Source organism: Dromiciops gliroides, chromosome 3 (genome assembly GCF_019393635.1).
Source record: "Dromiciops gliroides isolate mDroGli1 chromosome 3, mDroGli1.pri, whole genome shotgun sequence".
Lineage (NCBI taxonomy): Eukaryota > Metazoa > Chordata > Mammalia > Microbiotheria > Microbiotheriidae > Dromiciops > Dromiciops gliroides.
The window spans coordinates 219,202,516-219,228,619 of NC_057863.1; the positions used below are offsets into that span (position 1 = coordinate 219,202,516).

Below are 26,104 nucleotides of genomic sequence, written 5' to 3' on the forward strand. Positions count from 1 at the left end.
TCACTTAACCCCAATTGCCTCACTTAAAAAAAAATTTGCTTATGGCCTTGGAGCTAGGATTTGAACCCAGTAGTTAACTGATTCTAAGCCACTGTGTCATACTATGCAACTCCACCTCCTTGGCTTCAGTGATTTTGAGTGTGGAGGAGAAAGTGAAGCTGGTGATTTTGCATAACTCTGCCTCACTTAAATTCAATTCACTTGCAAGTCAAGACATCCTCCTCCTGATGTCATTGGTATAAAGACAAACAACAGGTTCAGTAGAAAGTCAAGGATAGAAACCAAATTTCTTGAGCCCTACTCTTTCTTGTATAGTACAATCCTTCCTCAAGAGACACAGCTGATATGTAGCCATTCCTATTAAACACAAACACCAATGACTTCTGTTCTAATCAAACTATACAGAATGAAGAAAGTATTGGGTTCTAGTTACAGATGGTAAAAGAAGATAAAAGGGATCCAATGAGATAATGCACAAATAAAAAAACATTATTTATAAATGATAAAACTATAAAGAAATGAGCAGCCTGCTACAAATCAGGGTTTTTATGAGATTCAAATTAAAACATGCCTATGATCACAGATGACAGACACTCCAAAGGAAGGGCAACTGGAGCTGAAGCCAGCAGTCTTGGAACTAAACACCAAGTTCTTAGTTCACACAAAAGAGAAGCAAAAAATTCCATTTAAGTCGTTTGCCAATTAATTTTTAAATTTTGCTAAATGTAAGTAAAGAAATGTGGGGCAGCTAGGTGGCACAGTGGATAAAGCACCAGCCCTGGATTCAGGAGTTCTGAGTTCAAATCTGGCCTCAGACACTTGGCACTAAATTAGCTGTGTGAACCTGGGCAAGTCACTTAACCCTCATTGCCCTGCAAAAGAAAAAAAGAAAAGAAAAAAAAAGTAATAAAATTGCAATTTAAAAAAAGGGAAAAAAAGAAATGTAACAGTTTCTTTAAAAATCACTAAAATATAGTCGTGCCATTTTTGTTTAATTTTTGCAAATATGAAGGAATAGAACATTTTATAAACATTAGAAGATATTGCTACCACTAATCTATGGAATAGACTAGCATTTCAGAAAAATTATATCTTTCCAAATATTAGCTAATTCAACAATCTAGTTAAACAAATATTAAATACTGTGTATAATATGTCTGAACAAGGGATTAAGAATTTTTTTTAAATCCCTCCTTCCAGGGAGTTTATATTTTACATATATGAGTAAATACAATTATGCAAAGAAGCTTCAAGAAGGAGAGGACACTAAAAATTTTGTGGGGAGGGAGTTTCATGCTTTAGGGGAAAGCTAGCGATTCTCAGAAGAGTTAAGATGGACAAATATTCCACATATTGAAGACCACCTGTTCAAAGATGCAGAGAAATGAACTGTTACGTACAAGGGAACACCCAGTAAGTTGATTTGATGATCACAGAGAGTGCACAGAAGACAGTAATATGAAATAAGACTGAAAAGGTATGTGGGAGCCATTTTGTGGAAGGTTTTAAATACCAGGTAAATTTGTAGCACTCAAGAGAATAATTGAAATGAGGAATCTTGAGTCTGAGGAATTTTAAAAAAGGAGAAGATGCACAGGAGACACAGTAGTAAATAACATTAGTAATGTAGTGTTTGATAAACCCGAAGACTCCAGCTTCTAGGATAGGAACTCAGTATTTGACAAAAACTGCTGGGAAAACTGGAAGATAGTATGGAATAAATTAGGCATAGACCAACATCTTACACCTTATACTAAAATAAGGTCAAAATTGGTACATGATTTAGACATAAGAGGTGATGCCATAGGTAAATTATGAGAGAAAGGAATAGTCTACCTTTCCGATCTTTGGAAAGGAGAACAATTTATGACCAAAGAAGAGATAGAGAATATTATGAAATGCAAAATGGATGATTTTGATTACATTAAATTAAAAAGGTTTTGTACAAATAGAAGCAATGCATCCAAAATTAGAAGGGATGCAGAAAGCTGGGAAACAATTTTTATGGCCAGTACTTCTGATAAAGGCCTCATTTCTAAAATATATAGGGAACTAAATCAAATTTATAAGAATCCAAGTCATTCCCCAATTGAGAAATGATCAAAGGATATGAACAGGCAGTTTTCTGATGAAGAAATCAAAGCTATCTATTGCCATAAGAAAAAATGCTCTAAATCACTATTGATTAGAGAAATGCAAATTAAAACACCTCTGAGGTACCACCTCAACCTATCATATTGGCTAATACGACAAAAAAGGAAATAATAAATGTTGGAGAAGTTGTGGAAAATTGGAACACTAATGCATTGTTGGTGGAGCTGCGAACTGATCCAACCATTTTGGAGAGCAGTTTGGAATTATGCCCAAAGGGCTATAAAGCTGTGCATATCCTTCGACCCAGTAATACCACTTTTGGGTCTTTTTTCCCAAGGAGATCATAGAAAGGGGAAAAGGACCCACGTGTTCAAAAATATTTATAGCTGCTCTTTTTGTGGTGGCAAGGAATTGGAAATTGAGGGGTTGCCCATCAGTTGGGGAATGGCTGAACAAGTTGTGATATATGAATGTAATGGAATTCTATTGTGCTGTAAGAAATAATGAGCAAGAGGAGTTCAGAGAAACCTGGAAGGACTTGCATGAACTGATGGTGAGTGAGATGAGCAGAACCAGAAGAACATTATACACAGTTATCATCAACATTATGTGTTGATCAACTGTGATAAACTGGATTCTTCTCACCAATACAATGGTACAAGAAAGTTCCAGGGGACTCATGATGGAAAAGGCTCTCTAAATCCCACCCCCCTCAAAAAAGAACTGTGGAATACAGATGCTGATTGAACTATACTATTTCTTATGTTTTTGGTTCTGTTGTTTTTCTATTTTGAGGTTTTTCATTATTGCTCTTATTCTTCTCTTATAGCATGACTGATGCAGAAATATGTTTAATGTTGTTATGTATACATATATAACATATATACATATACATGTATATATGTGTATGTATATATATAACCTATATTGGATTGCCTGCTGTCTAGGGGAAGGGGGGAGGGAGGGGAGGGAGGGAGAAAAATTTGAAATCTTACATAAACAAATGCTGAAACTATCTCTACATGTGACTGGAAAATAATAAAATACTTTTATTTAATTTTTAAAAATGGAGAAGACGATTAGATTTTCCTGCCTTGGCAGCAAATTCTTCTCCCAATTAGTGGTTATGTGGTAACCCAAAGTCTATGGTAGGGAAGTGTTGGAAAAATGAAGAAACTCACACATAATACATGGATCCAAAAGTGATTTTTCAAAGAATATCTTTTATAGTTGGCTGGAGACAGGAATAGGAAGATGCTGATTCTTCAAATCTACATTTAGATAGAGTTGGTAATAGAGCAAATGGAAAATTAACTTAAGAGATTTTCCTTTTCATATGGGAAAATTCCTGTCCCTAACACATGTTACAGATACTCCTTCTTTTTGGAGGGTGGGTTCTAAGACACCAATGGGAGGGGAGCAAGTTATCATCTGTACCCTCTGCTTCCTTTCTTTCTTTTGGCATCTTGGAGATGAGTATTTGGTTAAGAGGAATAAAAGCATGAAGCTGGAATGTTTCCCAATTTACTCAAGGACAGCTGATAAGGAAGATGTGAAGGGTCTCTTCTATGACGCCAGGGACTATTGGATTGTAAAGACCCAGTTATAAAAGGAGGTAAAGGCAAGGTTCTAAACTTGTTTTAAGAGTGAAAGCAAAAGAAAGAAAGAAACAACTTACAAGAATCTCGAGAAGAAAAGCTAACACACTAAACAACATAATCAGGATCCAAAAAGAGCTTGACAAACTAGATCAGAGCTGTCAAAACATGCAGCCAGAGGTCAAATGCCTGTGTGCAACACTCCTCAGTACAGGCAGAAGCAGATTAAAATGTAATTGGGAGACACTAAACATGCTGCTGCTTAACATTGTTAGCAATTTTAAGCCATAATGCTTAACATTTTATTTTAAGTGAGGCAATTGGGGTTAAGTGACTTGCCCAGGGTCACACAGCTAATAAGTATTAAGTGTCTGAGGCTGGATTTGAACTCAGGTACTCCTGACTCCAGGGCCGGTGCTCTATCCACTGTGCCACCTAGCTGCCCCTGCCACCTAGCTGCCCCCATAATGCTTAACATTAACATTGGCTTAGAAAAATGCAACAGAATATAGATAATGTTAATATGTAGTTGTCTAAGTCATTATGTGGCTGACTGGGGTGCTTATTTTAGGTTTAGAGGTCTCATTTCCAATTGAGTTTGACATCACCAGACTAGAGCACTGGGCTGGATCTACTAAGATAAAAATTCAATAGGAATAAATGTAAAGTCTTATAATTAACATAAAAAAAATCAACTTCACAAGCACAAGAGAGGAGAGGTGTGATTAGACAACAGTTGCTCTGTAAAAGATCTGGTAGTTTTAGTGGACTCTAATACCCAATATGAGTCAGGAAGGAAGGAAACAATCATTTATTAAGCACTTACTATGTGCCAGATACTGTGCTAAGCATTTTAAAGTATTATTTTGGGGCAGCTAGGTAGCACAGTGGATACAGCACTGGCCCTGGATTCAGGAGGACCTGAGTTCAAATCCAGCCTCAAACACTTGACACTTACTAGCTGAGTGACCCTGGGCAAGTCACTTAACCCTCATTGCCCCCCCACCCCAAAGTATGATTTCATTTGATCCTCATGAAAGCCCTGGGCAATGGGTGCTACATGATAGAAAAAAAAAGGCTTATGCAATATTGGATTACGTTAAGAAGTATGTTGTTGTTCAGTTGTTTCAGCCATGTCTGACTCTTCATGATCCCATTTTTTAAAAAGTAATACACACTTTTACTCTGGGGTTCCAATTTTTATCCCTCCTTTCCTCCCTCCCTCCCTTTCTCCCTCCCTGAGGTGGTAAGCAACCAGATATAGATTATGTGTATACAATTATGTAAAATGTTACCATAATAGTAATTTTGTATAAGAAAACTTTAATAAAAGGAAAAAATGAAAGAAAGTGAAAAATAGCATGTTTCAGTCTGTGTTCCATCAATATCAGTTCTTTCTTTGGAGGTGGATAGCACGTTTCATCGATAGTCCTTTGGGATTGTCTTGGATCATTGTATTGTTTAGAACAGTGAAATCTTTCACAGTTCTTCATCAAATAATATTGCTGTCTCTGTGCATGATGTTCTCTTGGTTCTGCTCTCTTCACTATACACACCATACCATTTTTTGAGGTTTTCTTGGTAAAGATACTGGAATGGTTTGCCATTTCTTCAGCTCACTTTACAGATGAGGAAACTGAGGGAAACAGGCTTAAGTAACTTGCCCAGGGTCACACAGCTAGCAAGTATGTGAGGTTGGATTTGAATTCATGAAGGTGAGTCTTACTGATTCTAAGCCAGGGCTTTCTCCACTGTACCACCTAACTATCTAGGAAAAGGAAAGCGATAGTCCATTGTACTGTCCCTCATCAGACCTCATATGGAATATGAGTTCAATCAGGATGCCATGATTTAAGAAGGACATTGATAAGCTGGAAAGGGTCCTGAGAAGAGTAATTATAGTGAAAGACATTGAATCAATGTCCCATGAGGGCAAGTCAAAGGGCATGTTTAATCCAGAGTAGACCCAAGGAGAACACAAATCTGTCCTCAAATATTTGAAGGGATTTCGTATAGAGGAGGTATTATTCTTGGCTTCTGACAGAAAAAAACCCACAAAGAAATGTGTGAAAGTTGCAAAGAGACAAATTTAGGCTTTTTTGTTTTGTTTTCGTTTTTTTTTGGCAAAGCAATGAGGGTTAAGTGACTTGCCCAAGGTCACACAGCTAGTAAGTGTCAAGTATCTGAAGCAGGATTTAAACCCAGGTCCTTCTGAATCCAGGGCTGGCTCTTTATCCACTGAGCCACCTGGCTGCCCCTGGGCTTTTTTGTCAAGAAAAAACTTCCTAAAAACCGAGAGCTGTCCCAAAGCAGAATGGATTGACTATAGAGGCTGGAGTTTTTCCCCCGTCAAAGGTCTGCAAACAGAGGTTGGATGACCACTTACCATCTGTTTTACAGTGGGGACTCCTCTTGTTATTAGCTGGACTAGACAGCCACTGAAGGCCTTTCCGGCTCTTGAATTCCGCGATTCCATAGCTCATTTATGTTCCCCAAAAGGAATGCACTTGCAGTTACATAATTCTTAGAGGCACACATATCTATATACATATAATAAGAAGAGCCATAAAGACCACGAGTCATGATCATGGCAAGCATAGTTTAACAGGCCATATAATACCAGGCTGAGGATTTTGTATTTTATTCTTGAGATAACAAATAACAACTAAAATCTGTGAACAAGGTATTTCTATGATCATATGTAGGTCTTAAGAATACCGATTTGGCAGCTTTGTGGAGGATGTATTGGAGAGGGGAACAATAGGAAGCAGAAAGACTGATTTGAGGCTACTGAAATAGTTCAGCAGAGAGGTGATGAGCGCCTAAACTAGGGTAGAGGCTTTGTGAGTGGAAAGAATGGGACAGATGCACTAGATGGTCTAAAGTTAAAATTGATTAGACTGTAGAATATGTGAAGGAGAAAAAAGGGAGTGCAAAAAAATGAGAGACCAAAATGAGAATTCGGGCGACTGGATGAATCATAATCAAATAGAACGAAAGTCAAAAGGGACTTTAGAGATCATTCAGCTCCTGTCTCATTTTACAGATGAGGAAACTGAAATCTCAAGAGCTGAAGTGTTTTGCCCAAGCTCACACAGGTGGCAGAGGTAGGAAGTGGGACTTAATAGGGGAAGTTGAGAGAAAGAACAGATTGGAGAGGGGGAACAGGAGAGGGAGATGAACTCCATTTTAGACATGGAGAGCTTGACATCACCATGGACATCTATGTGAAACTGTCTAACAAATATCCGAGACTTGAATTCAGAAAAGAGATTAGAATAGGATACAAAAATTTGGGAGTCATCTGCAGAAATGATAATAGAGCTGAGGATAATGGATAGTGGATGAGAGGGAGCTATTGAGTTCACCTATGCAAAAAGTGCACAAAAAAGAGCCCATAAGGACAGAACTTTGGGATGTGCCAACACGTACTGTTGTTGTTCAGTCATTTTTGAGTTGTGTCTGATTCTTCATGACCCCATTTGGAATTTTCTTATCAAAAATACTGACTGGAGTGGTTTGACGTTTCCTTCTCCAGCTCATTTTACTGATGAGGAAACTGAGGCAAACAAGGTTTAGGGGCTTGCCCCAGGTCACACAGCTAGTAAGTGTCTGAGGCTAGATTTGAACTCAGGAAGGTGAATCTTCCTGACTTCAGGTCCAGCACTCTATCCATTGTGTCACTTAGTAGGCATCTAAAGTGAGAGAAGATGGAGAAGAAACAAGAGAATGAGGATTTCAAAAGATCTTGACAGGAAAGATCATTAGAATGAATCGATTAAGATGAAACTCAATAGAGACATATGTAAAGTCTTATATTCAGGGTCTAAAAAGCTATTTATACGATGCATGGAACAGATACATAAAAGAAGAATAAAGGGAGCTACTTCACAAAAGCTAAGGGAGAAGAAAGTGTCTAGGAGGAGGTGGTAATGTCTAAAAATGCTAAGATGTCAGGTAAATAGAGGACAGGAAAAATAGGCCATTGGATTTAGCAACTTTGGTCTCAAGACCAATTTTTCTTCCCCTTTTAAGGCTTCACATATAGGTGTTTTTTCATCATCGTCCTCCTCTGAGTTTATGTTTTGATCCTCCCTGTCACCATAGTAATTGTCAATTGGGAGGGTTCTTTTTTGTTTCTTATTCATATTTTTATTTTTATTTTAGCTTCTTTTGTGCCTTTTAAGGTTGATTTCTGCTCCTGGGGTACAGCATGTACTGTTTGGAGCTTCTGTTGTTTTGGGCCAGGGGCCAAGTCACCAGCTTTCTGCTCTGAAGCATCAGCACCTTACAGCTTGCTCACTGCACTGGGGTGGTCCAGCCTAGTTGGGCTTGTTGGGTAACTGGCAGATTGCCTTCTGCGTTAGGGCTGGAGGCCTCACAACTGGCCTGCTGTGCCATTAGCTTGCTGGGCTAGGACCTTGGGTCCTCAGCTGCTGATCTGTGCTGTGACTAAGAGCCTTTTACTGGCTTGTCCAGATACCCTCTGTGCTGAGCTGTGCTCCCCTTTTACCCAGATGAAACAGACCTTTCCTGAAGATTGAGGTTATCTTAAATTGGAAGATTGTTTTGCTCTGGTTTTTTTTGTGTGTGTGTGCATGTTTTATAGCTCCAGAATCTGTTGAGAGGCTTAATTTAACATTCTTTCTGAGGGAAATTTGGGAGAGCTCAGGCAGCTTCCTGGTTTCATTCCACCATCTTGGCTCTACCTCCATAACTCTAACTTTAACAACTTTAAAAGATGATTTATAGGGGCAGCTAGGTAGCACAGTGGATAAAGCACTGGCCTTGGATTCAGGAGGACCTGAGTTCAAATCTGGCCTCAGACACTTAACACTTACTAGCTGTGTGACCTTGGGCAAGTCACTTAACCCTCATTGCCCTGCAAAAAACAACAACAACAACAACAACAAAAGATGATTTATAGTCTTGGAGAGCAGTTTCATTCAAGTGGTGGCATCAGATGCCAGATTGCAAGAGAAGAGAGTGTTAGGTGAGGAAAAAGAAGCAAGGAATGAATAGTCTTTCTAGGAGTCTGGCTATATGTAGATAATTTACCATCATTGTCATCTATAAAACGATCTGGAGAAGAAAATGGCAAACCACTCCAATATCTTTGCCAAGAAAATTCCAAAGAGCATCATGAAGAGTTGGATATGACTGAAAAATGACTGAACAACAACATGATATATATATATATAGCCTGGGGGGTGGGGGGTGGGTATGGGTGTGTAGGTAGGTGTGTGTGTGTGTATGTGTGTACCAAAGACTATACCGATTGTTAGACATAATACCTTATCTTTAGACACAGGTTAACAATTTCTGGAGGAGATTTGACATATACTGTCTGACTTTCTTGAAAAAAAAAGTATTTTGAACTAATTATGAACTGTCTTAAAAATATGAACTAAATCATAAAAATATGCGCATGATTCATAAGGAGAGAAAAAGAGAATTGGATATGAAATTGTGAATTCATTTAGAGATATATATGTTTGTATGTGCTTGTTTGTATGTATGTATGTATGTATGTATGTATGTATGTATGTATGTGGTAGAAATAATATTGTCCTTCTTGACTGTGTCCCCTTCTGAACTTCTTTCTATTCTCTTCTGAGTATTTTAAAAATATTCATTGATGATTTTCTTTTCTTTTTTTGTGTCACTATCGCTTCCCCTCCTCTCTTTCCTCAAATAAAAGCCCTCCCTTGTAAGAAGTATAGTAAAGCAAAGCAAATCATGTCGTATTGATCATGTCTGAAAATGTATGTCTCATTCTTCATCTACAGTCTATGAGCTCTACACCAAGAAGTAGGAGGCATGCTTCTTCATCAGTCTTCTGGAGTTGTGATAGATTATTGCATTGATCAGAGTTCTTTAAAAGTTTTTTTTTTCCTTTTCGTGGTTGTATTCATTTCATAAATAGCTGTCCTAGTTGTTTACTTTAATCTGCATCAATTCATACTAGTTATCCAAGGTTTCTCTAAATCCATTCCTTTTCTTATTTCTTACAATGCAATAATAATAGCCCAATACATTCATATATTATAATTTGTTCAACCATTTCCAATGGATGGGTATCCTCTTTGTTTCTAGATCTTTGCTAAAAGAAAAAGTGCTACTATAAATATTTTTGTACATATGTATCATTTCCCTCTGTCTTTGATTTCTTTGGCCTCATTAGTAGTATTATTAATAGTCTGGTTTAGTGACTTTTTAGACATAAAAAAATGCTTTTCAGAATGGTTAGAACAATTCACAGCTTTACCAGCAATGCATGTATATGTCTTCCCACAATTTATTCAAAAATTGGCATTTTGGGGGCAGCTAGGTGGTGCAGTGCATAGAGCACCAGCCCTGGAGTCAGGAGTACCTGAGTTCAAATCCAGCCTTGGACACTTAACACTTACTAGCAGTGTGACCCTGGGCAAGTCACTCAACCCCAATTGCCTCACTAAAAAAAACCAAAAACCAAAAATTGGCATTTTCCAGGTCATCTTCAACAATCTGATGAGTGGGAAAACATTGCATACAGTAACAGTAATATTGTATGATAATCTACTATGAATAGCTATTTTCAGCAATACAATGATCCAAGACTGAAGGACTTATGATGAGAAGTACTGTCCATCTCCAGAGAAAGAACTGGTAGAGTCTAAATGCAGATTGAAGATATTTTTTTCTACTTTCCTTATTTTCTTGGTTTTTTATGTCTGTATTTTCTTTTACAGTATGATATATATGGAAATTGTTTTGCATGATATGTTATAATTTATGTCAAATTGCTTGCCTTATCAATGGGGCAGAGAAGAGGGAAGGGGGGAGAGAATTTGGAATTCAAAATTTGAAAAAATAATGTTAAGATCATTTTTACATGTAATTGTAAGGAAAATATTAAATAAAAAAAAACAATCTGATGAGTGTGAGATGAAACATCAGTTTCCTTTAATCTGAGTGATTTGGAATATTCTTTTATGATTGTTAATAGCTTGAATTTCTTTCTTTGAGAACTGTCTTTTCACATATTTGACCAGTTATGCATTGGAGATTAGTTCTTGTATATCAGTATCAGTTCCACATAAACTTGGTTATCAGATCATTATCAGAGAAATTTAAGTAAATAATTTTATCAGTTAAGTGTTTCCATTCTGATTATAATTACATTGATTTTGTTTTTGCAAAAACTTGCAATTTTATGTAATCAAAACTATCAACTTTATCTCTTGTAATAATCTCTATCCTTAGTTTGGTCAAAAATGCTTCTATTTATAGTTACCATAGGCCTCTTCTTCCATTCTCTTATAATTTGTTGATGATACGAGCTTTTATATCTAGGCCAAGCAGCCATTTGGATCTTATTATAGAATATTCTGAGATATGTTGGTCTAAGCTTAATTTCTACTTGACTGTTTATTAATTTTTCCATCACTTTTTGTTGAATAGTGAGTCCTTATAGTGACATCCTTGGGTTTATTGAGCGCAAACCAAGACCTGGGAAAGACTTTAGCTTAAAAAAGGCCAAGGTCAGGGGCAGCTAGGTAGCAAAGTAGATAAAGCACCAGTCCTGGAGTCAGGAGGACCTGAGTTCAAATCCAGCCTCAGACACTTGACACTTAATAGCTGTGTGACTCTGGGCAAGTCACTTAACCCTCATTTCCCCCCCCCCTCAAAAAGGTCAATATCTCCCACTGAATCTGGGGCCATCATCAGTCATCTTGGCACATGTCTTGGATTTCAATGTAGGAGACAGTGAGGCTGATGACTTTGCACAGCTCTGCCTTGCTTAAATCCAATTCACTTGTAAGTCAAGACATCATCTTCCTGATGTCACTGGTCTTCTTTGAGAATGAAGTATGAAAAACAACCATGCTACTATAGTCATAGGATTATATAATCATAGATTTAGAGCTAGAAGGGATTTTAGAGGACATTCTTTGCCTAGGATTATTTCCTCAACTGTTTTTTCTTATCTTAGGGTTATAGCTAGTATTTCTAGAAGTATAGACTTGACAATGGACATCTTTGCTTTATCCCTCATCTTACTAGAAAGAATTCTCACATTTTATATTGCAGATAAGCTTGCTCTTGGCTTCATATAGATACTTAAAAATATAAGGACATGTACATTTATTCCTATAATATATCCACTTACTTAATATTTTTACCAAATATATATGGGTGTAAAAAAGTAGAAATCACTTCTTTCATTTGGTAAAGGGAAACTTCATAGCAAAGCAAATTTAGCATTAATAGTAGGGGGTTTTATTGTCATTGTCATCATTTCCTTTATTTTACTTCCTGTATATGAACTCTATTGAGAACTGTAATGATGATGGATTTAGAATGTAAACCAATAGATTTAAGAAAATTAATCTCTAACAGTGTAATTCAGGGCCCACATGCCACCTTTTTTGACACCAATTTGTGACATCTCTTGTTCCTTGTATTTCTATTTGACAAACATTTCTCTTCTTTACCACCTTCCCCACAACAGTGGTAATGCAAATACCTAAAATTTGCCAAATATATTCCACTGTTTAAAATTAATCTTGTGATGATATGACCCAGCATTTTTACATACAACCCAAATCAAAATGTGCCCGTGATCACAAATTGTAGACACGTCAATGGAAGACCAACTGAAGGGAAAAACAAGTAGAGCATTTTTAGTTCAGAATCAAAAGCAAAATCTCCATTTTACTTATTTTTGCATATTTGTAATTTTTTTAAAATTTAGAATATTTCAATATTTTCCTTTAAAATATCTAATAGTATTTGTGTCATTATTTGTTTTAAAAAGGGTAAATATAAAGGAATGCATTGGTTTTGTTGACTTCTCTTTGTATTCACAATGGAAAAAACTCAATTACTTTTTTTTCCAAATTGTTTATGTAATATCAAAGATCATAATAGTCTTCTACTTGATAGGGATTCCTTGTAGCAATTTCTGGACTTACAATTTAAAAAAATGATTCCTCTAATGTATAGGCTATTCTCTTTTCCTATGTGAATCACTTCTAAATACAAAATTGTTCTTTAGTAAAATGTGGTGGTGCATTTCTATAATCCCTTCTGCTGAGGAGGCTGAAGCTAATAGATAGCTTGAGCTCAGGAGTTCTGAGCTACAGTAGGGCTAAAGCCTTACTTCAAGTCTGGCACTATGATAAGCCTCTGGTAGTGGGAAAGCCACAGTCTGCCTAAGGAGGAGCAAGCCAGCCCTGGCTGAAAATGGAGCATGTCAAAGCCTCCATGCTCATCTGCAATGAAATTGGACCTTAGGTGGCCTCTGTACTTCAATCCCAGGTGAGATAAGGAGACCCAATGTAAAATATTTGTGAACTGTATGCAGTTCATTCATTCATTCAATAAGCTTTTATTATGCACCCATGAAATTCCAGAATCTATACTAGATGTTGGAATACGAAGGGAGTTATACACACACACACACACACACACACACACACACACACACACACACACACACCAGTTCCTATGCTCAAGTAGTGTATTTTCTATAGTTCCTACAGTACAACAGAGATTCCTTTTCTCTAATGATAAAATATTGGCTAAAGGCAGATTATTTAAATGTGTAAAATGTTTTCTGTCTGCTTGAATGATTATTACTGTAAACATTTAAAACTCATTCATTGTTGGTTTTTTCACAGCTGTCCCTACAGCAAGAAAGTTTGTCCGAGTGAATTGACATGGGACAGCAATAAATGTAAGTGTGTCACACAGGAAGAGAATCCTCTCAATGGGATGGAAGGTAATGATGACATCAGTAACCATACAAACTTCTTTCTCTTTGTTTCTTCAACTTACAGAGGGCCCTAAAAATAATCTCTGATATTGGAAAGTATTTTCTGAAGAACACTTCAAAACCAAATACTATAGGCCACAGTTCACTGAGACAGCTATACCCATCTCAAGAAGCATATAAAGCATTCTTGGCTTCTAGGTTTCTCTCAACTACATCATGCTGAAACTTACCAATAACTTGTAAAAACCGAAAACAATAGAAAATGGCAGTAATTATGTGGAAATTTAAATTAAATGTAAAACATTGATACTACATTAAGGGGAATTGGGAATTATATGATATAAGCCAACCTCACAGCTCATAAACCATGATTCTACGGTTTTTTGGCCTAAAACATTTGGCTGTAAAATTCATGTCTTTTAGGTTTGGTACTGTGCTCTATACACAGTTGGTGCTTCATAAATATTTGTTGATTAATTAGTACCAAATTCATGTGTTTGGGGTGTAAATTACCATGGAAACTTGATGTGTCTTAGAAGGAAGAAAAAAATGATCATACAATTGGAGCATTGTATTGTATCAAAAACTTCCATAAGAATAGAAAAGGTGGGGCAGCTAGGTGGCGCAGTGGATAGAGCACAGGCCCTGGATTCAGGAGGACCTGAGTTCAAATCCGGCCTCAGACACTTAACAATTACTAGCTGTGTGACCCTAGGCAAATCTATAAGTAAATATATGTATATATGTATCTACTGCATATATTTATCTGTTGCAAGTTGTAGTCCCTCAGTACATGTAAGCCCCTTGAGGATATCAACTGTTTTTTGTTTATTACTGTATCCTCAGTACCTACCACACAGTCCCTTGCACAAAAGCAATACTTTATAAATGCTTGTTAGATCTTTTCTCATAGTCATTGTTTTACATATGATCCTAAAAACAACTCAAAGATTTTAACTACCACCCTCCCCCAAACACTATGGGAGCTAATATTTTCTCTATACCTCCCAGTCAACTGTGTTATTGTAAAGATGTAGACTTCTATAGGATGTGCTCTGCAAAAGCCTTCTTGTTCTCATCTTAGATATCTATGATGGATGCCATTAATATGTGTCTATAGACTTCTCTTTTTTTTTTTTTTTTTTTTTTTTTTTAGTGAGGCAATTGGGGTTAAGTGACTTGCCCAGGGTCACACAGCTAGTACGTGTTAAGTGTCTGAGGCTGGATTTGAACTCAGGTACTCCTGACTCCAGAGCCAGTGCTCTATCCACTGCACCACCTAGCTGCCCCTAGACTTCTCTTAATAATATTATAGGGATGGAAAATCGGGTTAAGTAATTTTTACATTCTCCCAGTCACTTTTTTAAAAAAAGATAATAATGTCTGAGGTTTCCTCATTTCTTTGAGATCTTCTCTTTGGAATCTTTCGCCTCTCTGGAGAAAATATTCCTTAATGCCCTCACAATTGATTCACCTTTAACAGAGACCTCCCTTTCTCTATAGTTGGTCTGATCAATCAACATGTATGTATTAAACACCATGGATCCGGTACTATTCAAGGTGCTAGAGATACAAAACCACAAATGAAACAGTTTCTTCCTTCTGCGGGGCGGGGGGGGGGGGGGGGGGGGGGGGGAGGGGCGGGGCGGGAGGAAGGCATATAGTGCAGCTAATCTTTTCATTTTTGCTAGGTTTCTTTTTTCAGGGCTATTTCCCCTGTTCCCAGGCCTGCATCCATATCTATGATGGAATAGTCCAAATGTAACTGTGGTAGCTCACTTACTATGAAGAAGAAAAGATTTTTATATTCCAGTTCTTTTTTCATGTTTGTTGAACATATAGCTAATAATCAGATGATTAATATTGTGTTAATTACTTATGTGCCCAGAACTACAATAAAGAAAGGTAAAAATAGTCCTTGTCCTCCAGTAATTCACATTCTAATGGGGGAGAAGACATAAATCACTAGGTTCATACAAGATATATACAGAACAGATAGAACCTAATCTTAGTAGCTGAAGAGGCTGGGGGAAAAAAGAGACTAGAAAAGGTCTCCTGAAGAGCATAAAACTTAAGCTGAGTCTTGGAGGAGGGGGAGCATTGTAGGAATGCTCCACCCGTGCAAAGGCAAAGTGATGGGAGATGATACATGCAAAGAACAGTAAGAAGCCTTGTGTCACTGGCTCATAGAGTGCTCAAAGGGGAGTAAAGATTAAGATAACTGGGAAGAGGGGGCAGCTAGGTCGTGCAGTGGATAAAGCAACGGCCCTGGATTCAGGTGGACCTGAGTTCAAATTTGGTCTCAGACACTTGACATTTACTAGCTGTGTGACCCTAGGCAAGTCACTTAATCCTCATTGCCCCCCCCCCACACACACAAAAGATAACTGGAAAGGTAGGAAGGGACATATGATTATGAATTGCTTTTAATACCAGATAGAAGAGTTTATATTATTATTGGGTAGTAGGATGACACAGTCAGATCTTCACTTTTGGAAAATCACTTTGGCAGCTGAGTAGAGGGTTACTGGAGTAGAGAATATATACCAGTAAAGAATAAGGATCTGTTGAAGAACTTGAATTCAGTTCTTTTGATTTCAAGACTAGAATTCTTTCTTTTAGTTCATCTAAAGTGGTAGTGTTTACTTTTTAAGAGCTCATGGGGAAAAAAACAACAACAAGGAATTCATACTGCAAATACTCTATCCACATCTTTCACTTCCTTTTTAGAGCACTCCCATCTTCAAGAACTGGCTATTTGTGGGCCCCATAGGAAGTTTGATGCAGACCACTGTGAATGTGTCTGTAAAATGCCTTGTCCTGATGATCTCATTCAGAACCCAGAGAACTGCAGTTGCTTTGAATGCCGAGAAAGTCTGGAGAGTTGTTGTCAGAAGCAAAAAATATTCCATCCAGAAACCTGCAGGTGAGTACTTTCCATGCTTTTACTAAGTAGTTTTTAAAGCAACTGTTCTTTTGGTTGGATGGTACTTCTTGACTCAGCTTTTTCTTAGTAACGGAGCATTAGCCAATGCAAAGCGGATAAAAGACTAGCCTTGGAGCCAGAAAGACACAAGTTCAAATCCTGCATATATTGGCTTCATATCCTGGCAACCCTGAGCAAATCATTTGACCTTGAGGGGTATTAGGCAATTCTCTAAAACTACTAGTTGCAGAGAAGGTGCATTATATAATGTGCTATTTTAAAATAGTTTTTAAGTAACAGATCTTTTGATTGAGTCATACCAATTGAGTCAAATTTTTCTCAGTCCCTATGTCATTATGTAGAGATTTGTGTAGGTTACTAGAGCATCACTTATTGCATACATTACTCAGGGTCTTAGCCCTCAGCATCAGGCCCTTATATCATTGCGTTGAATGGAGAAACCAAGGAAGCTTACCTAGTGTATTTTTAATTCTGAATCTGCCGCATAGACTAGGTTTGTAAAACTTGAAAAAAAATTGGCTTCTTTCCAGGTATCCAAGTACCTTGGCTCTTCAGGATGTTTTTAAGGGAAAGAGAACTAATTAATTCATATTATGAAGCAATAAATGATAAAAAATGAGTAGGCCAGATTGTTAGTGTTAAGGGCTAAAATTCTAGCTAAACTGTCTAAAATATCTAATGAGTGGTCGCCAATAAATTATAAGCTTTAGCAAGAGTTAGACTTTTAAGCATTTATTAAGGAGAATAAGAATTTGATAAAGAGAGAGAAAGGCCTAGATTCCTATCTATTAAAGGGAGAGCACACTTCTAGCTCTCCTCTCCACCAGCGTCCTCAGGAAAGAGAGCGAGAGTGAGCGCCAGTCTCTTCCTTCCTCCTCCCACTAGTCCGCGTCACTTCCTGACGCCAAAGAAAAGACTCCTAGTCTTGCCCTCAAAGACCTTCGCTTCATGGGTGGAACTCTTCTACAGTAAGTCTCCAGCAGGTGGCGTTATTCTAATCGTTACATTAGTTACTAGCATGTAGTGCTTCTGAAGTATATAGGTCTAACTTCAGAATTTAGATATTAACATTTTTGACAATACTTGGCAAACACATAATGAAAAATGGAAGTTAGAAAAAGCCAGTCAAATTTTTTTTTTTTAATTATGTGGCAAAAAAGCTTCAACTAGTTGGGATTTGATTCCTTTGAATGTAGACTTTGATCCTGAATTATCATGGTTCTTATTTTCTTTTTTATTAACAGCTGTGAGGACAGATGCCCTTTTCCTACCAGGACATGTATAAATGGAAGACCAATGTGCGCGAGGCACTGCCGATTTCTGAGGGACAAAAAGGGCCTCCATGGGCTCCACAGCAGAGAAAATCCATGATATTATTTTTATCCCTTTGCCAACCCTACCTTTCGGGGCTTTTGTAAACAGCGTGCTGCTTTGCCAAGTTGCTGTCACTTTCCAAGTGTTAGTAAAAATGAGTCAACATCCACTTCACTCAGCAAGAATGAGACTAGCCCCCATTTATTTATTCCATTAAATAAGCTGCCACGAATGGATTCACTGGGAAACCAGTCATTGCCCACTGCCAGACGATGCTTATAGGGGTGAAGGACTGGACAAGGGACCATATTACATGCAGCTTTTCTACAAGGAACCAAAAGGATAATTGGCAACGGAGTGACGGTTACTATCTACTAAGGAGAATGGACTAATCCTTTGCTAACTGCAGCTCTTGTGAAATCCTCTGAGTCTCTCTTGTACAGAATGATTTGTAATATGTTCAGCACTGACTTTTTGATCTACTGTTCAGCTTTTGACTATTGAGTTTGTTGAACTACTGCCTGATGTATCATATTTAAATATATTTAAGGAAATAAATGCTTCAGTTATTCAAGCTACGTTTTCTCATGTATCACAGTAGTTTTCCCAGTTCTAAAATGAGGCAGCTGAACTAGATCTTATGTTCTTAATCTTTTCCATGTCATGGATCCCTTTGGCAATCTGGTGAAGCCTATGGACTCCTTCTCAGAATGGTTTGTAAATGCATAAAATAGTAGACATAGTATTATAAAAGAAACCAGTTATACTGAAATAGTTATACATTTTTTAAAAAAATTCACAGACCCTAGGTTAAGAACTCCTGGATTAGATTACCTCTAAGGACTACAAAGATGAGCAAATATTCTGTTCTAAGCATTCAGTCTTAGTCTTGGTACTTAATTTTCTGCTGGGCCTGACAACAATTTTTTGCTCCCCTACTTCTTCCCTGAGCTGTGGCAAGCATTTGAAGCTTTCCTATACCAACTGTGAGATGAGGGAAGAAATAGATCAAATAGTGAAGTCATTGAATCAGAGATAAAAGTGGTGAAATCCCACAAGAAGGTATGTATCTGAGGATTTGTGAAATGTTTCTCTTCTAACAACCTAGAGGGTATTGACCCAACATGAGGATATCCAGGACCTAAAGTATAGGCTGGTTCTTTTCCTAGCTAGACTTAGTCTGGGACAAACCTGGGCAACAAGTAAGAGAAAGGTAATACTGATTCTTCCACCAGAGAGATGGGGTTACATATAGAATTTAATGTAATTCTGAGATAGTTCTTTGAGGGATAAGTCTGTGAGTTTTTCCCCCACTTTTTTTTTAACTCCCTACACTGCCTCTTTCTACCAAAGGTAACTCAATAAATGTTAATATAGGTAATTTATCCCATTAAATAAGACATAGAGAGATTTATAAAGGGTATGATTGATAGAGTCATAAAGGTTAATGTTTGAATTTCTCAAAATCATATCAGCTGGCAGGGTATGGTGGTACACATCTGTAATCCTGACTACTGGGGGAGGTTGACAAGGTCACTTGAATTTAGGAGTCCTGACTTGTAGTAAGGCTAAAGATGATTAGTGGCTGCATTAAGTTTGATGCCAATATTGTGAGCCCCTGGAAGTAGAGGGAGTGGAGGCTCCCTAAGCACAAAGCTGCAAACCAGCACAGGGGGGGGGGGGGGAAAGGCAGGTTAAATAAAGCTTGTAAGCCAAACAGTATTGGGATCAGGTGAATTGGTGGTCACTGAAGGAAAGATAGGGAAATACAGTGTCAAAAATTAAACAAAACTCTCTGTGTATATGTATATATGTACATATCTACCTCAAAAATTAAACAAAATATATGTACATATCTATCTATCTATCCATCCATCCATCCATCCATCCATCCATCTATCCTGCCTCAAGAGGCACCATCTTCAGTTGTCATGACACTGGATGCAGATGGCTCTGGAGGAGAAAGTGAAGCTGGTAACTTTGCACTGTCCTTCCTCACTTAAATCCAATTCATTGCAAGTCATGACATCACCTCCCTGATGTCATGGTCCTCTTTGAGAACTAAGGACTAATAATAACTATCCAGCCTTAGCTAATTCCTAATAGTTTTCCCTATTTATCTCTCTTTCAGAATCACAGATCATGTAACTTCTGTTACAGGAAACATTTTTAATTTACAGGAAACAGTATTAAACTAAGAAAGCAAAATGGAAAGACAGTCATATGAAATATTTCCTAGCCTTTTGCAATATAGCCCTGAAGGACTTCACTGTAAAATGTAATATGGAAATTCCCAAACTTTCTTAGTTCATGTTGCCCTTAGTGTCTCAGTAATTTTTTTTACAGTACCCATAGGCCAAGAGAAATACCTAACAGATCTATTTATTATGTTGTTAGGTCTAAACAACTTAATAAGTATTCATGTACTAACATCTTAGTAGCTGTTTGAAAAAATACCCATAAATTTAAAGAAAAAATAATATTTTATTTCATTTTTGATAACCACAATTTATAATGGGATGTGTGTATTTTTTAGGCACTGCACAACTTCTTGACATCAGATTGGATACCACCACCCTTATTTTCTGTTTGCCTTTTTTTTTTTTTAATCACAGCAACCACCAAAAAAAAAGCTTCAAAAAAATAAGAAAGTTCAAAAAGTTACTGGCATACCTGAGAGTACAAATAACCAAAAATCTATCTCAAACATTTGAGATTGTTATCAAAAGGAATGAAGCACGATCTAAAGTTTAAACTGTTAACTACCTCAAGCTAGTAGAGCATTATCTAATATGTTCAAGTATTACTGTGTTTCTCTTGAAAATTTAAAATGTCCCATGGTACCCCTGTGATGTGCCTTGGAATACAGTGCAGCACAGTTTGGGGTCTATGGGCATAGCCACTGACTTCAGAGAGAAAATAACTTTTAAAAATTTCTTAACTCCCAAACATAAAAACTTCTTTGATTTTTTTTTCTTGTCCTTCTTTAGTCAGTGTATAAAAATAGGACTGCGGCAATGAAAAGAATTGGGGAAAAGAAAAAAAACTATAAAGGCTCGAGGATGAACTAGGAAATAACAACAAAATAACTCGAGAACAAACTTACACACTGGTTAAGATTGGCTCTATTTAACATTACTAGCCTATAAGAACAAAAGAGAAATAATAGTGGGAAAGCAATAGGCATGTCTGGCCCTGAAACACAAGCAAAAACTAAGCTAAAGGTTCTTCTTCTCTTTGAAGGTTCTGTCCATCCTTGGGCAACCCAGGAAGGCAAGTCTTTAACAGCATCACTGTACATTATGAAGATTGTCTGTGACATAAGGACAGCTAAGTGGCACAGTGGATAGAGTGCTGGGCCTGGAATCAGGAGGACTCCATCCTTCTGAGTTCAAATGGGGCCTCAGACACTTAATTGTGTGACCCTTTGTCTGCTTCAGTTTCCTCAGCTGTAAAATGAGCTGGAGAAGAAAATGGCAAACCACTCCAGTACCTTTGCCAAGAAAACCCCAAATGGGGTCACAAAACCCCAAAATGGGATCACAAAGAGTCAGAAAGGACTGAACAACAACAAATGTGACATAAAGCCAAAAGCTGGGTCATTTCCAGTAGTTTTGGGGTCCATATCAAAACTCTGGCCCTGCTCTACAATAGTCAAACATAATTTGGCCTATAAATGAACATGAGTTCCTGAGGTCATTCAGAAGGGGAATAATCTACCCCTACCCCAGGGAGAAGCCAGGGGGGTTGTTTTTGGACCAAAGATAATGTAGTCTAGCATATCCAGACTGGATCTTAACCCTTGAGGCCAAATAAGATAAAAATGGATAAACCTTCAGGGGCAAAAGTTAAGAAAATCAGAAATGTTCTCTTTGTTGTCACCCTCCAGGAGAAAAATATGCCAAAAAACAAAGCCCTGAAATCTATGCTGAAAGGAATTTCTGAGTTACAAAAGTGAATTTGTGGAAAAGCCCTGGAGCTTAATACTAACACCTCAAATGCCAGCACTCGTGATGTTTTTGTTTTTTCTAAACAAAAGGCCAGATATTTTATTTATATGACAGCACAAACTATAAATCTTTTAAGTGGAAAAACAATGACTAAAGCTCTGAGCCAGGAGCCTCTCAACAGATGGAAATACAAACAGATCTGGCAGTCATGATGGTTAGAATTGGATGAAGAATAAAATACCTTTTTCATTACCTAATAGAGGAGATAATGAGAATGACCCATCTCAAGGCTTTTTAGAATTAAAAAAAAGATATTAAATCTTTGTGTAAGGCACATGAGGTTGATGGGACTCTATATTATGATGTCACTTATCTCATTATTTATGAATAAGTGATTCATTCAATAAAAAAATCTCCAATAGGGAATCTGTAAGAACATTTGCAAGCTTCTTATTACTTATGGGTTCAGCTTGACTTATTTCATGAATACTTGGGAATATGCAGATTTTATAACACAATATGATAAATTCAACATTCTCCTTAATATTCTTTTGGAATGAGTGATAAATTCTCTCATACTTTTCTTTATCCATCTGTCGTCTATCCTTTACACATTTGCCCTCCTCCCCAAACAAAACAAAATACTGTCCTCCATTATCTAATCACCTATTTTCATTAAAGATGAAAACAACACAGGCATTGCTAACTATGAAACCAATAAGCATACAGATAGAAGGAATGAGTTACCATTACCTGAACCCTTCTGGTAATGGGTTTCTTGCCTTACAATGGTGAAGGAGATGGAATTTCATGGTTTCTGTGTGCTTTAACCACTGGTCATTTCATTTCAATAAAGATTTATTAAGTGTCTGTTGTGTGCACTACTACACTATGTCCTTGGGAGAAACTTAAATACTCAATATTCAATATTCTGTGACCTCATCAAAGTGGATGTTCCCTGCAAAGATGAAGAAAGCAACTAATTCATGCCTAAGCATTCTTGTGTTTATCTTATCCCACAAGCTCATCACAAGAGACTTACCCAACTTGCAGGGGTCCTTCCTCACTTCCTCCTGACTTCACAAGCATAACAGTGAAGCATTCAAGATATTCACTTGTTATCTCTAGTTCTTGCTATATGATCAACCCATTTTCTTTTTTCAAGTACACATTTCTCTTAAGACATCCTTTACGCTGTTTTTTTGTAGACCCTTACTTGCTCTATGTTGCAGCCTGCTCTCATTTACAGTAGAGAACTACACAGCCCTCCAAATGATGCTGATTTTAAAAAATCTTTGGTGGCTTTAGTGTTCCATAACTTATAGCCACACAACACCATGTAGATAATATTAATTTGAGGTATTCTAAGTCGATATTTAGACTTTAGGGGTCTGTTTCTATTTGAATTTGATACCCAATACTACATTACCTTTTGTGAAATCCCTAGTTGGGATTCATTACATAGAATTTAGGTATAGATAGCAATTGGATACTACCAGTAAATGGCTTTGTTTATTCTTTAGGGACTTAAAAAAAGTTAGAGAGGGGGCAGCTAGGTGGTGCAGTGGATAGAGCACCGGCCCTGGAGTCAAGAGTACCTGAGTTCAAATCCGGCCTCAAACACTTAACACTTACTAGCTGTGTGACCCTGGGCAAGTCACTTAACCCCAATTGCCTCACTAAAAAAAAAAAAAAGTTAGAGAAGTCCCCCAAACCTGCTGAACATGCATTGCAGGATATGTGTACTCGCTTCCTACCTAGCCAGATTAACAAGAGGATGATTCCCCCACCACCCAGGAAACTGAAGGCTTATCATGCCCTCTTCACATGCCTTTGGAAACTTATTTCATGACCTCACTGGGCTTCAGTTTCTTCATCTGTAAAATGGGTTTGCTTAGATCTTTAAGGTCACTTCTAGCTCTAAGTCAAAAGATGTCATCTGCCACCTTGACTTCTGTCTATTCTAAGATACCTAACTTTTTCCTAAGAACAGGTAAACATCTTTCACTGTACCTACTTTTGTTGTCCCCCTTTTGATCCTTCTACTTAAGGTCCTGCCAGTCATGGAACTGTTATTTTGGATCTGAGTATACTTAGATTCATTGTCTATAAATTGAAATATTTCCCTAATTCCAGAAGTCTGCTTCTGTGTTTAAATGTGGGAATTTGTTTGGGGCTAAATAGAGTAAAGGATGACATCAACATATAGAAAATTCTCTGCAATGATGGTTCTAACATTCTCTTTGATCTTCTTATCTACTATTATGATGCTCTAATACATAATCTCTCAAATTGCCCTTGATGTTAGTGTAAGTGGTTATTTGGACATATGAAAGCACCATATATTTGGGTGCCATTGTCTCCTTACCAGGTATTTAAAATCTGTACAGTTGAGTTGTAGGAGAAAGGTGCCAACCCAGCTATTTTGCATCAATCCAGTCAATAATGTTGGTAGTTATATGTTGATATCATGTTTGCTTGTAGTACTAAATCTTATTACTAAATGGAGGCCATGTGTAGAGAACTAAGTCAAGTTTATAAAACTACAACTCATTCCCCAATTTATAAATGATCAAAGGATCTGAACAGGCAGTTTTCAGACAAAGAAATCAAAGTTATATATGGAAAAAATGCTCTAGATCACCATTGAGCAGAGAAATGCAAATTAAAACAACTCTGGGGTTTCACCTCACACCTATCAGAGTGACAAATATAACAAAAAAGGAAAATATTGGATGTTGGAAGGATGTAGGAAAACTGGGACGCTAATCTACTGTTGTTGGAGTTATGAAAAAACCCAACCATTCTGCAGAGCAATTTGGAACTATGCCTAAAGGACGATAGAACTGCGCATACCCTTTGATCTAGCAACAACACTGTCAGGTTTATCTTCCAAAAACATCCCCCAAAAGTGAAAAAGACCTATTTGAATAAAATATTTCTAGCAGCTCTTTTTGTAGTGAATAAGAATTGGAAATCAAAGGAATGCCCATCAATTGGGGAATGGCTAAACAATTTGTGGTACATGATGGTGATGGAATATTATTGTGCTATGAGAAATGACAAGCAGGATGATTTCAGAAAGGCCTGGAAAGACTTGTATGAACTGATGTATAGTGAAGTGAGCAGAACCAAGAGAACTTTGTGCGCAAAGAAAGCAATATTGTTTGATGAAGAACTGTGAATGATTTAGCTATACTCAGCAATACAATGATCTAAGACAATCCCAAAGGACTATTGATGAAACATACTATCTACCTCCAAAAAAAGAACTGATATTGAAGACTGAAGCATTCTATTTTTTACTTTCTTTCATTTTTTCCTTTATTCAAGTTTTCTTACACAAAATGACTAATATGGTCATGTTTTACATGTATAACCTATATTTGATTGTTTACCACCTAAGGGAGGGGGGAACGGGAGGAAGGGAAGGAGGGATAAAAATTGGAACTCAAAACTTTAAACAAAAATGTTTATTCTTTAAAAATAAATAAATAAATGGAGGCTGCTAGTTATGATGGTTGCCTGAACAGTCTAAGAGAAGACTAATTTTCACACATGTATTTCAGCAAATACCTAAAAATGTAACTAGACCAAATAATGGTCAAGAAATACGAGAAGTTATAATAAGTGACTTCATCCGCCCCAAGACTGTACAAAAGGATAGTGAGAAGCCTATAGACAAAAGGAAAGAAGCCCTTGGATTAAAAAAAAAAAAGATAGAAGTCCGAGATGTTCTAGGAACACCTTGAAACCAGCAGCAATCTGTACCTGGAAAGAGGAAGCCTGGAAGGTTTGGATGAGGAAACGACAAGGAAATCAGAAGCCTTGGCTCATTAATGTGGGTCAAAAGCTGGCAGCATTCAGACTGGGATGGAAGTTCTCAGACAGGACATTCCATGGGCTTTTGAAATCCATAGAACTCTGACCTAAGACACACCAAAATTCCCCGAAGATACAGGCCTCTTAAACCAATATGATCTTGGAGCACCCAAATTGCACAAACATCAGAAATGCATAAACAACCAGAGGTGGAAATCAGTGGCAGGAGCCCAGGCAACTGACATGAGGATTAAACATGGTCAACCACTCTATCCAAAAGTGGGGAAGACAGAACCCGGCCCTGCCACAGAGTCCTCATTCAAAAACTGAGAGATATGACTAAACAGAAGAAAACATTAACCATGATAGAGAACTATTATTTTCCCAGAAATATTCAAATGTCTACTCCAGAAGAAGAAAGAAACTCTACAACTACAAGTAGAGACTCTGGAGGAAAAATTGCTTGGCCACAGGGTCCACAGGAGTACCTAGAAGAAATGAAGCAAACATTAAAAGATTACATCGTAAAAGGAATAAACTATCTGGAGGAAAGACATAGCAAGAGAATAAATGGCATAGAAAAGGAGGTGGTAAACCCAATCCAAGTATAATAGGCCAG

At 37.4% G+C, this 26,104-nt stretch overlaps 1 protein-coding gene across 1 annotated transcript in view; it reads left to right on the plus strand.

The window, feature by feature from the left end:
- VEGFD (vascular endothelial growth factor D) overlaps window positions 1-18,257 on the plus strand; it is an 84,260-nt gene extending 66,003 nt beyond the window's left edge. Inside the window, exons 5-7 of the mRNA XM_043990794.1 lie at window positions 13,358-13,458; window positions 16,183-16,378; window positions 17,644-18,257. Coding sequence (XP_043846729.1) covers window positions 13,358-13,458; window positions 16,183-16,378; window positions 17,644-17,770 — 424 coding nt within the window. The 3' untranslated portion in view covers window positions 17,771-18,257. The remainder of the gene's footprint in view (window positions 1-13,357; window positions 13,459-16,182; window positions 16,379-17,643) is intronic.
- The last annotated feature ends 7,847 nt before the right edge of the window (window positions 18,258-26,104 follow it).